Source organism: Carassius gibelio, chromosome B7 (genome assembly GCF_023724105.1).
Source record: "Carassius gibelio isolate Cgi1373 ecotype wild population from Czech Republic chromosome B7, carGib1.2-hapl.c, whole genome shotgun sequence".
NCBI classification, from domain to species: domain Eukaryota; kingdom Metazoa; phylum Chordata; class Actinopteri; order Cypriniformes; family Cyprinidae; genus Carassius; species Carassius gibelio.
In genome coordinates, this window is record NC_068402.1 from 11,729,630 (window position 1) to 11,746,060 (window position 16,431).

General features: G+C 36.6%; 1 protein-coding gene across 2 annotated transcripts in view; it reads left to right on the plus strand.

Annotated features, from left to right (window-relative positions):
- arrb2b (arrestin, beta 2b) overlaps positions 1–16,431 on the plus strand; it is a 34,933-nt gene that overhangs the window by 7,626 nt on the left and 10,876 nt on the right. Inside the window, exons 1-3 of one of the 2 annotated variants that reach the window (XM_052562211.1) lie at positions 8,470–8,643; positions 15,346–15,376; positions 15,965–16,025. In XM_052562211.1, the coding sequence (XP_052418171.1) occupies positions 8,624–8,643; positions 15,346–15,376; positions 15,965–16,025 (112 nt within the window). In that variant the 5' untranslated portion in view covers positions 8,470–8,623. Of the gene's footprint in view, positions 1–8,469; positions 8,644–15,345; positions 15,377–15,964; positions 16,026–16,431 lie in introns of those variants that run through there. The other variant, XM_052562210.1, reaches the window with a different exon arrangement.

The following is a 16,431-nucleotide window of genomic DNA, read 5'->3' on the forward strand; positions in this document are numbered from 1 at the left end:
TTGCATTTTTATTATTTTATTTAGAACCATCCATCCAATCGATTTTTAAATAAACTTTAAATAAACTTATTAAAATTAACCAAATGTAATTTGCATACATCTTTATTTCTGAAATGCTGGAAAGTATTTAAAATAACAATACTTCGTAACTGCTCCACCACAGCCACTGGAAGAAGAAAGAGAAGAGAAGCACATAAACGCAAAATGTGCTGCTGATTTAGTTTCTTGATTTTGTGTGTATGTGTGATATGACTAATAGTAGAAGTAGTCCTCACACTGACAGGGCAGTTGCTTTAATTCATGGGCCTGGGATGAAATTGTGGGGTCAGAAGGCTGGGGACAACATTTCCTGCCAGCAGTGTGGCTTGCACTGGCTACTGGAATATATTTCCATAAACAAGGGCGTAAAATGTTTCTCATACCATATTTGTCTGCAAGTTTTTCTGTTTTTCTTGTCCTCACTTGAGCTAGAAAAACATGCAAACACGCACACAGAGTCAGCAGGCAACAGGAACACACGCAGAGCCCTGTTGTTCAGGACGGCAGCGAATGCACGACCCGTGCCTTTCTCATCTATGCACTCATATTGCTTGCACGTGTATTTATGTGCATGCATCTTTCTCAACACTTATGCTGTTTCTTAATGAACTCTGATCATTTAGATTATTTCCCCCTGACGTATTCATGTCTGTACACGATGACAAAACTTGTGCCGTGGCACTTGCGTTACCCTGAGGTTGTTATTGAGTGTAGTGGTCAAGGCCAAGGCCGATATATCGGCCGATATTTGCCAATTTTCGGCATTGGCCGGTAAGTTTTTCTGTTTTGCCGATGGGTTCATGGCGGGACTTTTATTTTAACGTCGCTGAGAACGGAAGCTTCTGAGCACACAGTGCTCACATTCTACCTCTTGTTCGCTGTCATTGGTAACAGTTCTGTCCACGGACTGAAGTCTGTCTAATAATCAGATAGAACTGTTTAACAAAGGAATATAAAAGATATAAATAAATATTTTAAAATTAAATTAAATAAGTACAATTAAATCGACTTTATTTCGGCCACAATGCTTTTCAAAATATCTGCGTCGGCTGTCAAAAAACCAGTGTCGGTCGACCACTAATGTTTCTGAGAGGGAGACTTCAGAATGATACTGAAAGGACTTTATTATGTGGAATATGCTTAATTGTATTCTCATAACTCGTGACATTTTTGTTTTCCACTGGCGTCTATAAATCATTGGACTGGTCAGACAGAACTGAGGAAGCTGAGACCCGCCGGACATGAGCTTGCTGATTCAGTGTCACCTGTTCACGTTGAAGTGCACTAACTGATGCGGTCTACTTCCTGTTAGTTTTTTTGTTCTAATGGTGGAGGCAGATAAAATCACACACATTTCCGTTCAATATCATTATGTAGCAAAAAATGTATTTTGCTTGCATTACTCCTTAAATGACCTGCGGTTTGGCACAAATATGACAAGGAAAATAATTCTGTAGTCATAGATACTTTGTAGATTATTTGGTAATTGATAGTGGAACTATATTATATTATATTTTTCATATATTTGGAAAAGTCACTGTTTCACATCAAGAAATGTGGCTGGACTTTTTCTGAGTTCATCCACTCTTTGCATGTGTGGCAAGCTCATTTTGGACCTTGCAGAAAGGCTTTCTGGCTCTAAGCTGGGTTGTAATCTTCTGCAAAGCCAAAGAAATGTCAAAAAGTCCCTGAGTTATATAGAAGTAGTCTTAAAATCTAAAAAAAAAAAAAATTCACTTTGAAGATCCATTTATAATGTTATCCTTGCATTGTCCTCTCCCAGCCCTAGGTGGATATTATACGAGCACAACAACAAAAAAATGATTTGATGCTAGTGATGTGAAGATTTTAACAGCAGAATGTGCAAGATAAAAGGAAGTTCCTGCGTGTCTCTTTCTTTTTTTCCTCCCACTGAGTTGCTGCTTGAAAATGTGACTCTCCGCAAATGTCTTTCTCGCAGCGAGGCCTCAGTCTGTCTATATGCTCTATGTCTCTATTCTGATGCTTTTGCAGGATTGCTGTGCGTGTGTGTATATGTCTTTGTGCAGCCCATTGCTCAAAACCTTGGTGCATTCTCACACCTTCACAATAAGAACAGGAAACGCACAGGCTGAAAGAAGGAAGTGTGACCACCACATGATTAAGCAAGGGTTCTGACTCCACTCCTCTCCTCCTTCCTCTCTCGCTCATGTCTCTTTCTTCTTTTTGCCTTCTTTTTCAGAATTCATTTCTGTCAACACTTTTCTTTCCTAATGGTGTTTTTGTAGTTCTCTTCCTTCATATTTCAGATTCCTTTTCACTTTTTTTGCTGTGCTGTTAGATATTCAGTTGTCCATTTTATTGTTCATATATAATTCATTTAAATTTGAACTTTATAATACTTTTTTTTTCCATTAAAGCTATTTTAGAAAGGTTTAAAAGGTTCAAATTATTTCTGCTTTTATTTATGCCCATTATTTTACTTATTTACTTGCATTTTTTTTTCTGATGTGACGAAGTATGATTTAATTTGATACATGGGTTCATGTCTCTCTCATTTCCTGGCTAATAAAACTGTTTATGATTATTGTAGTTATATAGAGTTAGTGTGGAATGGGGTCTGGTTTCCTCGGGCTTGGGAGAGAGGAAAACGGGATCAGGATGTATGTAATGATTCTGCTGAAGTGCAGCAACCTTTCTTCCTCAAAGTGATATGGGAACAGAACAGAGGGTGTTTATTAGCTGACATGTTACATTATCAGCTTTTTGACTCTTATATACTTCCCATACCCCTCCGTTTAGGCAAGCCCCAGTGTAGATCTTTCCAGGTTCACCCACTCTTGGCAAGCTAACTTTGACCTCGCTGATATGAAACGTATTCCTTTAGTGTTAAGGATAGTTGACCAGACGAAAATTCCCAGGGCCAGTTAGCAGAGATGTGTTTGTTGGGTACGACTGTAAACCACATTGTGTGAAAGTGTGCTAGCAGAGTGGGTTATCCTTCACAAAGGTCATGGTGTGAGGCGTGAGAGAGAGCCATCTTAGCATTGTGAGCCACATTGTTGCTTGCTAATTGCTGAAGTGCCACCATTTTATTAAGGTCCTGTCACTGTTGCTTCCTTCATATCTTTCTTTTTCACAGGAGCCTCCTTTTTTCAGACCTTCATTTCTTGTCTGAAGATTTGACTCAGAAAATCAGAGAGGATAAAAGCTAGTGTCAAGTGAAATATCTTGTTAGTCTGTTTCTATTGTTTGTTCTCATTTTTGTGGTGCCTGTAAAAATATCCTGAGAGATTTAAAAAAATTTTGATGCACCAGTATCTCACCCCTAACTCATTTTCAATAACTTCCTGAGTTTCTTTAATCTTTTGAGATGCCACACTTCATCAACCGTGAAACGGATGGTGTAACTTTGGCAATAGAAACGGAGGAAATAGAGTTGCTCAACTGCCGAAGTGTGGTGAATAAAATATAACATTGGTCATGGGTTTTATGCAGTCACTCTGCATAAGACTTTCACGAAGTGTTAGACCTGAAACAAGTTATAATCAAGTACTGTATGCACAGTTATGTCATTAAATATGAAATTAATGTCAAGCATTTTGGCCTTTTATAGTCTTCTCTAAACACTGTATTTTCACTTCTAACAGTAATTCTGACAAGTGCTGTTTTCTCGCCCCCTTCTTTTATTTTGGGTTTAAATGGATCCTCGACTACATATTTTGTTTACCACACTACATTCAGATTCTTAGTATTTCAGAGGAAACACGCAGGCACTTCTGCAATAATATTTTTAAATTACGTGGAATTAAAAGGTTACTTGCTACATTACTGTAAAGACAATGTTTGCATATTTTCCATGTTTTATCAGTAGTTACAAATTGACTGTGGCTGCGCTTACAAATTATTTTTAGTCAGTCAAACAAACCGATTTTCTGGCACAATTCAGTGATGTATTTACTCCAGTTTGTGTTCACTATTTTAAATATATGTCTTTAAATCTGACATATAAAGGTGCCAGGGAATGATAATCGTTAGAAAGATTAAAGAAACATATTGCATATTTTGCCCATCAAAATATGCATATTTTTTCTAGTGTTATCCCTTACATAGTTTTTCTGTTTCCTGCAGCTTCATTTTTTAAGGGGTTCCTGGTCGATAAGAATGCTGTTTCAACTGGATACTGGTTGATTTGCATTTATAACAAGAAGGTAGATTATGCAGTTTAGACAGTTTAGGAGAAGAAGGTGGTTTGTTGATATTCTGTGAATTGCATGATTGAAAGATGCAGGATACAACCAAGAGATGTAGTTCTATAGGCCGTTATATGTGTGTTTGCAAATAGCAGTCTGTTCTGCAGTTATCTGACATTGAAAGGCAATATATTATGAGCCATTTATAGTTTAATGGAAGTCTGTAACCAATCATTTATTTTATTAATAGCTTAGGCTATTCTCTATCACTGGCCTTGTGCTTGCACCAGTGTCGATCATTATTCCATCAGAAAGCACTAAAGCTGCCGTCTCTTTCTTTCTCACCCTGTGTCTTCATTCCATTCTTCTGGGGGTTTTTTGTTGTTGTTTTTTTTACCTCCAGATGCTCCACATGGATGTTGGCTTTTTGGCTCCACAAGCACACCGCACACGCAGTCGGTGACGCATGATCCGTTTCGGATCCCGAAAGCTGAAGTAGATCCTCTTCAGTCAGCAATTGCCAGTGTGTTGTGAGCTTCTCTGGCACCCCGACTTCTCACTTCAGTGCTTGTATGGCCTGATGGAGCTTCCATAATAACTTTGAGTAGCACCCGGGAGACTAAATGTTCAGAAAGCGTGTTTAAAAACACCCATAAGCTGATTTAGCCTAGCCATAAAATAGATTATAAAAGCACATAAATAGACAAAAAAAAACAGGAAAAGAGAACACGATCGTGCAATTTAGCACTTGCTACTTTTGTCTCATTGCATTTTCAGTGTGTAGATTTGAGCCATTATGCCTTATAAGTATGCTTAGCACAATTTATACAGTGTTCATGACCCCATACTTTGAAACCGTGTTGTTTTTGAGACCCGGACATTCCTGTCGAATTAGACTGTGTGGTTGTGACCCATATTAAAATACCAGTCTGCTCTAAATGTCCTGGCGTTCCTCATACGAGTTAATCGCATATGTTAGTGTTAGTGTTTATTGGTGAGTGCTGGTCGCTGCTTGTTGGAAAAACCCACAACGCTTGACAATGACGCACGCTGTAATCTGCTGAAACAATTGGCAGAATTCAGCAGGTGATTTGGTATTAAGTCTTGGGTTTAGCCTATGGCTGTGCAGAAAATTGACAAAATGTGGAGAAACACACACTTATCTTAGATCTTGCCTTTGCATAACAAAATGCTGTAAACTTATCCATAATCTTGTTCGTAAACGGCAACCAGCCCTGCAGTGTTTGTAGCCTGTGGTATCCTGATTACACTGGACACTTCATTATTTACTAGCTTACAATTACAGCATTAGTCACCAAAGCAGACGCCGTTATGTAAGGTGAAGAGTCATTCTTTTTCATTACATTTTTAGTTCAATATTCCAGCTTAATACTGAGATGTAAACTATTATAGAGGACTCGGATTGCAGCTTAAAAATAATAGGAAAGAATTATCCGTTCATTCAAAATTGAAAATGTAAGTCACTTTTCTATTTGACAAACAAATACATATATATTCAAAGGGTTCTTTTAAATGTTGTTATTTGTTTATACTTCTATAACACATGACCTCACTGTGGTGCAACCGTGCAGTTGATTGACTCCTACATTTTATTTAGAAAATATAGTATTTTGCTATATTTTAAGTACTACTATAAGTACTGCACATTTTGGCAAATATTCTATGCATGCAGAAAATTCATATCATCTTTGCAGTATGTCTATTAAAACGCGTGCAAGGTCCAATTCTTGATATTAACAAACCATTAACTACTGCGTTTGCCTCAATAACTCCTAATTTGCTGCTTACTAATAAGGTACTTGTTAAGTTTAGTTATTGGGTAGAATTAGGGATGAAGAATATGCTCATTCAAAATATGTGCTTTATAAGCAATAATAAACAGCCAGTATGTTAATAAAAGGCATGCTAATAAGAAACTAGTTACTAATGAGAATTGGTCCCTAATGTACTAAAGTGTTAAATTAAATACTTTGGAACTAATACTAAATAAATAATTAAACTGAATCACCCCATGCAGGTGGCATATTGCCACATAAATATGAAGTAACTGTGCTTGGTGTAATTCTGTACCTGCTTGTGTACTTTTACAGGTGAACACTAAAATTTAGGGTTTAATGTGACCAGAAATGAAGAGTTGTTCATGGTTTCTATATTGATGCACTTTCAAGCGTATGCATGGCCACTTGTTTGTGTGTGAGTGTGTGTGTGTGTGGGTGTGTCTCTTTTTAGCTTTTAAAAATAATGTCTGGCATTTACAGTGCTCTCTCCCTCTCGGCATGTCTCTCTCCCTCTATCTGCCTTGATAAATGTGCCTTTATTTAGCCCCTCTTTACCCTTCCCAAATTAAATTGAGACCCTGATTGATTTTCCCATCTCTCTCTCTGCTCACAGTCCTTGGCACTAATGAAGGTGCCTGGTTGAGTTTGTATCCTCTGTGTGTGTGTGTGTGTGTGTGTGTGTGTGTGTGTGTGTGAGCGTGTCCTTATGCTGTAACAGGCTCCATTGTCAGTTCTGTACAGACTTGGGTCCATTTTTGTAATGATGTCATCAGTTTGATACCAGTCTTGGTCTCTGATTGGCTGAGGGTGATTTGGAGAGATTTGAGGAGAGAAATGAAAAAGTAACAAAACGGAGTAAGCTAAGATCTTCACTTAGTGTTTTTATGAAAGCTTTTTTTTTTCATCCAAAAATTGTTTTCAAACAACACCCTTTATTGTAGCATTAGGTCAGTTCCAAGGGTACGTCTTTTGCATTTTACATTTGAATGAGGGTACAGGAACAATTCACCTGTGTGAGAGTAAGTATATTTGTGTACAATCACTAATATTTGCATTCCTGCAGAGCAGAGATACGTAGTCTTGTGTATACTTGTGTATGTTTCCTTGCTGTGTTTGTAAATGGCTGCCAGTAACTAGGATATGACTGGCAGAATAATCCCTCAGCATTTCAGAAAAATAAAGTTGAAACTTGTTTGCGATGTGATCCGTGTGTGTTTTAACACCATATATCTGCTTGTATGTAAATATTCAGTCTGACAGTTGGCATAGGGCAACCATGAAACGTTGAGATAAATGTTTTCCTTTCAGAAATGTATTGCAGCAACTGAACTTGCTGGCAAAATGCATACAAGCAGTTGTTATACTGTAAAACCACATTACATTTTTCTTAAATGGATTTCTAAATTTCATGTCAGTTTGTGTTTGGTGGCTTTTTGACAGTCTTTTGAAATACTTCTCTTATGCTCACTAAGCCTGTATTTATTTGATCAAAATTACAGTAAAACAATATGGCAAAAATATAATTTTATGGATATATAAAATATTTAAAATATGGATTTTTTCCTATTTTAATATGTTTTAAAATGTGAAAAATATGTAATTGTTTTATCAACAAATTATTATTCCTCTAATGGCAAAGCATAATTTTCAGCATGATCCTTCAGAAATATTTCTAATATGCTGATTGGGTGGTTCAGAAACATTTCTACTTTATTTTTATTGAGCTTGTTGAAAAGAGTTGTATCTTTTAATATTTTTGTGGATATTTTTTAGGCTTCTGATATTTTGATGAATAGAAAGCTCAAAAGATTATTTTTTGTGTCTGTGTGATTATTTTATAATTTTTTTTTTTTTTTTGTCCCTCTGTCTGTGTGCCTGATTCACACTGAAAATCACACTGCCTGATTTTCTTTCTCTCCAGTTTGCGGTCACCGTCTTTTTTTTTTCTTTCTTCAACAAATGCACGCTCTGTACTTTGTGTGTGGCGTCTTGAACTTTATGCCTCATTCTGTTGTCATGGCAACACAAGGAAGCTCATCGGGCTGCTATGGTAACCGAATACAGCATATTTAGGTAAGCGTGCAGCTTAACTGGGATGAAGTGGATAAAAAGCCAGATCGTGGCATCCATATGTGCTCCTTTTATTTAACCCTTTGTGCTGCAGGCCTCGTTTGCCTGTGATGAAGAGCATATTAGTGCGATTGCTTGTGTGTGTGTGTGTGTGTGTGTGTGTCTGTTCCTGATGTGGTTTGTGAGCATTTCTGATATTCTATATAAAGCCTGTGGTTTTTAGCAGGTGCATGCATATGCAAGCTGCCAAACAAGCACAGACAGAGGTGTGAATGAGTGTGATGCATGTGGCTTTGGCAGCTGCCCCAGACCTGTTTATAGGTTATGCAGTATTAATAAGATCTATTCATTAGAGAGCACTCGTCAGGCTGCGACTGTAATGCTGCTTCAAACTTTATCATCTAAGAGAGAGTAAAGGAGATTCATCATTCACTTGATGAGGCTGATATAGAAAAAAAAATAATTAGTCACACTGATGAAGAAGGAATGTGAGAAAGGAGTGGAGATAAAGAATGAAAGCGCTGAAGACGGAACAAGAACAATATGGAGATAGAAAGGATCGGGTAAGAATATAATGAGTAGAGAGTAGGAGTGGGTGATATACAGATAGACACGATTAACTGGTACTTATAGAGTGTGCGAGTACTTTTGTTGCTTTATTGGCCTTGAACGGTTAAATACACATGCTTGTGTGTCAAAATAGCCTCCTTTGCAAGTATCCTCATAAAAAAACACTAATTTAGATCTTAAGTAAAATCAAATAACTGAGTAATAAATAGTAGCCTATATTTGATATGGGCAGCTCTTAAAGTGACCGCAGTCTAAAATTCCTGCTGTCGGTCATTCATGTTAATCAAGCGATAAATTATAGATCTCTCACTGCTCGTTGTCTTGAGGCTTTTTAAGACTTGTAATAGTTTTTGTAATAGTTTGTAATAGTTTTTTATTTGTGACATTGACTGGTGACGAATTATGACAATTTTACGGTATTAAAATGTTTGATATAAAGACCTTAATAAAAGTAAAAATAACCAAACTGAGAAGTGCTTTTAAGAATATATTTGAGCATTTGTAAGTTCAGTCTATAAATACGTAATGTACAAAATGTTGAATCAGTAATTTAAAACCCTTTGGGGTTGTACAAACCATAATATTTAGTAAGCTGTGTTCGCCTAACTCTGTCAAGTATTATTGTCTTTTAATAGCAAATTAAATGACAGAAAAACATGACTGAAAAAAAATGTAGCATTTTTGGTATTCATCAAAACTTTATGATTGTTGAATATTAAAACTTACAAATGGATCAAATCTCAACACTGCAGTTCTCACAGAGATGCCTTTTATTAACTGCAGAGCTCAAAATGAGCTCAACTGATTCCCCTCGCTGTTGCCCTGAAAACAACTTGACTTTTTCATCTTTTCATCTTTCATTTTAATTGTGATTTTCCTCTAAAGGACTATTTGATTGAAGGGCAAGCTGTAGAATTAGCCTAAATCACATTTTTTTCTTTTATTCATTCATTTTAGAGGCTTATTTCTTTTATTAAACAGCAAGGCGCTAATTTTCAGTCGTTACCTTTAATTCATCAGAAAAAGCAATTTTCTGCCAAGTCACATGTACTGCTGTGTGGGTTTAGTAATATGATAACTTTTTTTTTTTTTATATATTCTCTTGCTGTATTCTCATCAATCAGTCCCTCCAGAAAAACGTGGTTATGCGATCGCCTGATTTAATGCATAATCAGCCAAAGGCCGCATATTTATGCGGGGTCGCATTTTTTCAAATACGCCGCTCTTTTGCCGCATAAATTGTCGATTTCAGAAAGCAAAATATGTGGGCCTAGCATGATTTCATAATCCCTGTATTTTCGTTGCAAAAAACTCACATATATATTAGCAGAAAGTTGATAAATGTTGCGTTTACTTCACACAAGTAAAGCGCCATTTTCCCCCTATTGCCATGGGAACCTTATGAAGTGACGTAATTACGTGACGTGAACATCATCTGCAAACCCCGCGGTGAAACCAGGGCGAAACTTGAAGCGCGCAAATCATTCTTATTTGCCAACAAAAATAAGTACAAAAGAACGCGCAAAGCGGTTTCCCGATTTGTTACATGACAATGGAGCCAAATTATATCGCGAGAACTTGCAAAAACTGCGGTTTGATGAAATAGAAAAAAAAAGGTGATTCCCCCAACACCCCCTTCTCACTAGCCTACTAACACTGTTGTAGTTTCATTCAGAAGTTGATGCAACTTTACAGTTGTAAGATTGCACTTTTTTGTTACAGAACAGTACCAAAAACTTACAGTTGTAATTTATATTAGTAGTGTTAAATAATTAACGTTGCAGTAAGAGATTGCAACTTAAATATTCTGTGATTTAGTATGCTCGCTTATCATAGGAAGTAATAAGAAATTACTCTTTACATTTAAGGTAGTAGCCTAGTGAGAAAAAGGTTTTGGGGGAATCACCTTTTTTTTCTCTGTCATCAAACCGCAGTTTTTCAAGTTCACACAATTTCATTGCATAAAATTGCTAAAATATTCCGCATATTCCATCGCATTTTTTAAGAAAACGTGCTGCAAAATCAAGGATTTTTGCCCGCAACAATCACAAAAAAATCCACGTTTTTCTGGAGGGACTTGATCAATGCTGCATTTATTTGATAAAAAATATTGTAACGACATTAATATTCTATTTTAATATTTTTAAATAAGTATTTTATTTCTTTTTTTTACAGCAGCCATTACTTCAGTCTGGCATGCCTCAGAAATCATTCTAATTATGTTGATTAGGTGCTCAAGAAACGTTTATTAATCATGAAAATGGCTCCTTTGTTGAAACTTCTTTGAATTTCAATGTTCAGAAGAACAGCATTTATTTGAAATAGTCTTTTGAAACATTATAAATAGCCTATGTCTCTTTTTTTAATCAATTTAGTTTAATGAATAAAAGTGTTAATCTCCCGACCCCAAACTTTTGAACGGCATGCAGTTCATCAGCCTAACTGTAGACTGTCAACAGATGTCAAACGACTCGCAAACAAATATATTATAACCAGAAATGCGACTTGGGAGCCCAATTGTTTTAATCTGTAATGGAATACAGATGCACTCTCTGTAGTTGAGAAGCTCATTATGTGTTACTGGCATACAGGCTAACAGACTCACATTTATGTAGCACTGTCAGTGAGCTGAATGAGAATGTACCCATGTGTGCATTCGTGGGTGTATTTGTGTCTTTGTGTCGTTTTGATAAATGTGGCATCCCAGCAGCAAACATTTCTTTGTACTTGTCATTTCAGAACTTCACAAGTCTGTGTGCGTGTTTGGCACCTATACAGGCCCATTGTTTAATGTCCTTTGAGTCTGAGTTGAGCTGGCATTCATGACTGAAGAGGATGGGGTCAACAGTCTCCATCCATCTCTCTCTCTCACACACACACACACACACACACTCTATCAGTGTCAGGCCATGGCAGGAGCTCTGCAAGTCTTTTTCATAATATTCTCTTCACAGGCATTTGTGGATGTTAGAGTGGGTTGAACATTTGGTGTTTGTGTGTGTGTGTGTATGTTCACTGACACACTTTGGGAGACCTGTGTGTGTGGTTTTATACCGGTGAGAGGTAATGACCACATGCCACTTCCAGTTCAAAGTGCTAGTGCGTGCAAGTGATTCAATGCTTTTGCTGTCAGTTGAAAGCAGCTCTCTGAACTATTTTCATGAGGAAAAGAGAGGTGTTTTCATCTATCTATTGGTCTCTGTCTGTTGGTCTATCGTTCGTTCATTCGTTCTATCTATCGTTTGTTAATTCGTTCTATCGTTCGTTCTATCTCTTTTGTTCTGTCATCTATCTATCATTCTATCATCTATCTATCTTTCGTTGTATCCATCTGTCTATCTGCTGATCATTCTACAGTTCGTTCTACCGATAGTTATATTCTTTGTTCTATCTTTTAGGACCGCATGATTACGACAAAAATCATAATTGTAGTTTATTCACTTGAAATTGATTTTATTAATTACGATTATCACAGTTTACACTGAATGATGTTTATACCATTGTTTGATGCAACTGCATGCCATATTTTTATATATTAACGATTAATTGTGGATTTGAACGATTACGTAATTTTGGCATCCATAATTGTAATCGCGATTAGAAACTTGATTAATTGTGCAGCCCTCCTATCTGTTGTTCTATCTTTCATTATATCTATCGATCTCTTGCACCATTTGCTTATGTCCAGATACAGCATACTTGTTTGTTTGTACTAATTTTTATTTAGCTATATTTTCACATAGACATTCATTTCTGGGTACAGTTTCATTCATCTCTTGGTATTTGTAATCACCTGAGCCATAAACGGTTTATTTTTGGGCCAGTCAATTCTTAAGGGCTTCATGATAGGCTATATTTTTAATACATGTTGCTAGTAAAACCTGTATGAATTTAGGGCACGTCTACCTTTAAATGGCCATCATTGGAGAAAAATGCTTTTGTGCCCATAATGACGTAGTTTCAGCATCTCCTGTCAGCGGCCAGCGGGACCACGCTAGGCAGTCAAACTCTGATGACCCTTTGAAGAAAAGGCTGTTTAAAGCGGTTTGGAGTGGGATGCATAGATGACATAATGAAGTGAGGGATGGTAATTCTGAGACAGAGCGTGACTCTAAAAAAGAAGGGAAGGGAATAAAGAGGGAGAAAGCACATGCTGTTATTTCTCCGTCATTCGAAACAGATGGAGCTCTGGGACGCCACTCCTCTCAGAGCAGGGTGAGACTGTTTCCTTTCCTCTCATATTCTCTCCATAGTTCTGATGTCATCGCAGACACCCCCACGATCAGATCTCACTCAGACTTACTCCTCATTGAGCTTGTCAGGTGTGAAGTGAGAGGTCAGTGTGTTTTCCTGTGCTGAAGGCTCAGCCACTGCTGACGGTGTGTGATGGTGTGGTTGTCAGCTACTGCTGAGGGCGAGGTTGCACCCTTCCGTTCACCCATTTATTCTCAGTATTAAAAAAATACTTTTTTGGAAAGTAATGGGTGAGTTAAGTTTGCAGCATTTTTGCAGTATAAATGTGACAGCTGGAGAAAATCTTTCACCTGGATGACCTCAACTTTATTTAAATAAGCAAGAGATGCACTGACAAAGATAAAATGTCACCTTCCACGTTTTGCGTAGTTTCGTTATTTACAAAGTAACAATGACTAGTCTATAACCCAGTCCTTACTTTATTTTTCTCAAGGTTGTGATGTTTTCCGTAAATTTCCACATTTTTTCTTTTTCAACCTGAAGCATGACTCATATGAACTGAATAAAACCAAAGCAAAATAGCTACATTTTTGAATACATTTTAAAATAGGTTTATCACATGCATGGGTAGGTTTCAACAGCACAGCACAAGCTTATGGCGTAATATATTTGTAGTAAGACAATCGTTTAATAAATCTGTTGTCAACAATAGAGATTATTATTATTATTATTATTATTATTATTATTATTATTATTATTATTATTTTATTTTATTAAATATTTTTTATCTTACAGTACAATAGGACTGTTGTGGTAGTAACACGTATTTATTGATGTGTTCCTTTTTTATTAATTTAAATAATACTAAAATAAATATTATATTGAAAAATAATAGTAGTAGAAGTAATAATAAATAAAGACAATATTTTTATTTCATTATTATTAAGATTATTTAAAAAGAAATATATATATATATATATATATATATATATATATATATATATATATATATATATATATATATATATATATATATATATATATATATATATATATATATATATATGTGTGAGAGAGAGAGAGAGAGAGAGAGAGAGAGAGAGAGAGAGAGAGACTAAGAAATAACTGGCTGTGTTGTATTTTCCTTTCTTTTCTCATGCCTGTTCTATAGAGAGATTTTAAATATTGCTCAAATTGCATTTTTTTTTCACATGCAAATACCATGGTCCCTCTTTTTCCATATAATCGAATTCAATGAAAAACTTGTAATGATGTAATGACGTAAAATTGGACCATGATGCTTGCAGTGTAACTATTTGAAATGTTCCTCATCTATTTTTCAGATTGTGTTATGGTGCTTCTGAATCCATTTTGTAGTTTTATTCGTTGTAATTGCATGGGAAACAATAACCAGTCATTATAATTTTTTTCCCCCTTTTGTTTTCCACAAAAGAAAGTGATAGAGGTTTTGGAACAACATGAGTATATGACGACAGACTATTCACTTAACCCTATATTGCTTTTATTTGCCTTCTCTTCATACTCTTTCATGTTGTGTCATTGTGTGTTTCATAGTTTTCCACATTCAGATGAGTCACTGACACCTACAGTCTCTTTTGCGAGCTCTCGAACTCTTTTATTCGTTCTCCTTTGCTCTCCCTTTTTCTGGGCAGCTGCGTTAATCCCATTTACTGTTTTATGTTCGTCCTTTGTCCGTCTCCGCCTCAGTCTCTTTCTCTTCCTTTTGTCCAGCTGCTTTCTGTTTGCAGCCTCCTTGGCTGGTCAGTTTTTCATCATTTCTTTCTTTCTTTCTTTCCTTCCTTTTGTCATGCTTCTGCTCTTTCTGTCCCTCCTCTCAACTTCTGTCTCTCGCTCCCAGGGATAAATAAAGCTTATTCTTATGTGACTTTGTATATTTGTCCTGTAACCACAGATAATATTTGAGTAATTACATTGACTAACCACAGGTGGTCTGGTTATAATGGCCTAAAGACGGATGTGGGGTCCTAATGTAACTTTCTATCGCACCTGCTAATAGCAGGTGATCTGAAAGATAATTTTTTTTTTGTTTTTTCACTAGTGTCTCATCATCATCATCGTGGGCTTGGATCTATAATTATAATACATTTTTAATTTTGATTTTAAGTTTCATTTTTAAATTTTAAGTTAAATCAGTTAATTGTTTCTATCTTTGGATAGTTTTTATTATTTTTAGTTATTGCATTTGGCACTTGCCAGGTGTTGAATTTGTACCCTTAATGGGTAAAAAAATAATAAAGGTTTGGTTGAATTCTACACATTGTAGAATAGTATTAACTATGCTTCATTTTGAATATAAGCCTTTCTGATTCACTGGATTTGGCATTGCATTGCCCTGGTCTTTATGAAATACCACAATGGCACTTCATTTCAAATCAAAATGTGCAGTTAATCTTTTCTTTAGTCTTTCATGCTGCTCAAGACATTGCTTTAATGACGTTCTCTCTTTCATCTCATTACAGAGTCTTCAAGAAGTCCAGCCCCAACTGCAAGGTGAGATTCCCCAGAGTGTGTTATGTGGTAGAAGGGCTCTTCAGAGCTCTCAGTGGACCTCTTCCTTCCCTTTCCTGTCTCTCCCTTGCTTCTCCTCCCTCATTTTCTATCCGTCTCTCTTGGTGTTTCTTTTCCTGTCCGCTTCTTTAAGCTCCTTTTAATTGCCTTGAGTGTGTCTCTCTTGCTTTACTTGGTTGTTTGTTTGCTTCTGTCTTTTCGTTCTTCCTTTAACTGTTTCTTTATTAGCAGCAGTGTGTTGGTTATTACAGTATTATTTCCTCTATAATCTCTCTGTAGGCTAACGTTTGTGCTACTTCCACCCAGCTGCTGCCTTCCTACCTTATCTCATCTCTCTTTCGTTCTCTATAATGGAAAGCGTTTTGCATGTGGAGGATGTATTTTTCGAGATCACGTCGGCTAGAAGGGTTGTCTTCAGGAAGGGAGTAGATCATCTAGGGGTCAGCGTGGCATGCCTTAGGCTGTTTAAGTTCCTTGATAGAGGCACTGCATTGCTTTTTGAGTTCGAGTCTAGATTCTTTTGTGTAGCACGTTCAAACTTGTGCTTGTCTGTGATTTGACTCATTCCAGCTCACAGTATACTTGGGGAAGAGGGACTTTGTGGATCATCTAGATCACGTGGACCCTGTAGGTAAGTCAGCTGGGAGTTCCCGCTTGAAACATCTTGGGAGTTTTTGGTTGAATTAGATGCCTTAGTAACATCAGTTAGCTATGGCTGAAGAGTTGTGTCTTTGTGGAGGCAGTTGATGTTTATGAACATAATGCATTGTGATTATATCTGCTTAACAATTATATGTTATTAAAAACTGATGTTACTATGAGATATGTGGTTCCTCTTTATAATCCACCCTTTCAAGGGAACGTCTCTCACTCCATGTTGCATGGCATCCAGTCACAGGAGACATCAGTCGGGGAGATATAGACTTTCCCTCATTACATTTGTGCGGGGAGATCAGCTCTGTCAGGAGTATTACATATTGTAATGGTAATCTTGTACAAGATAATTGTTAGAATGCAGTGTTAGTGAACTACTGTAA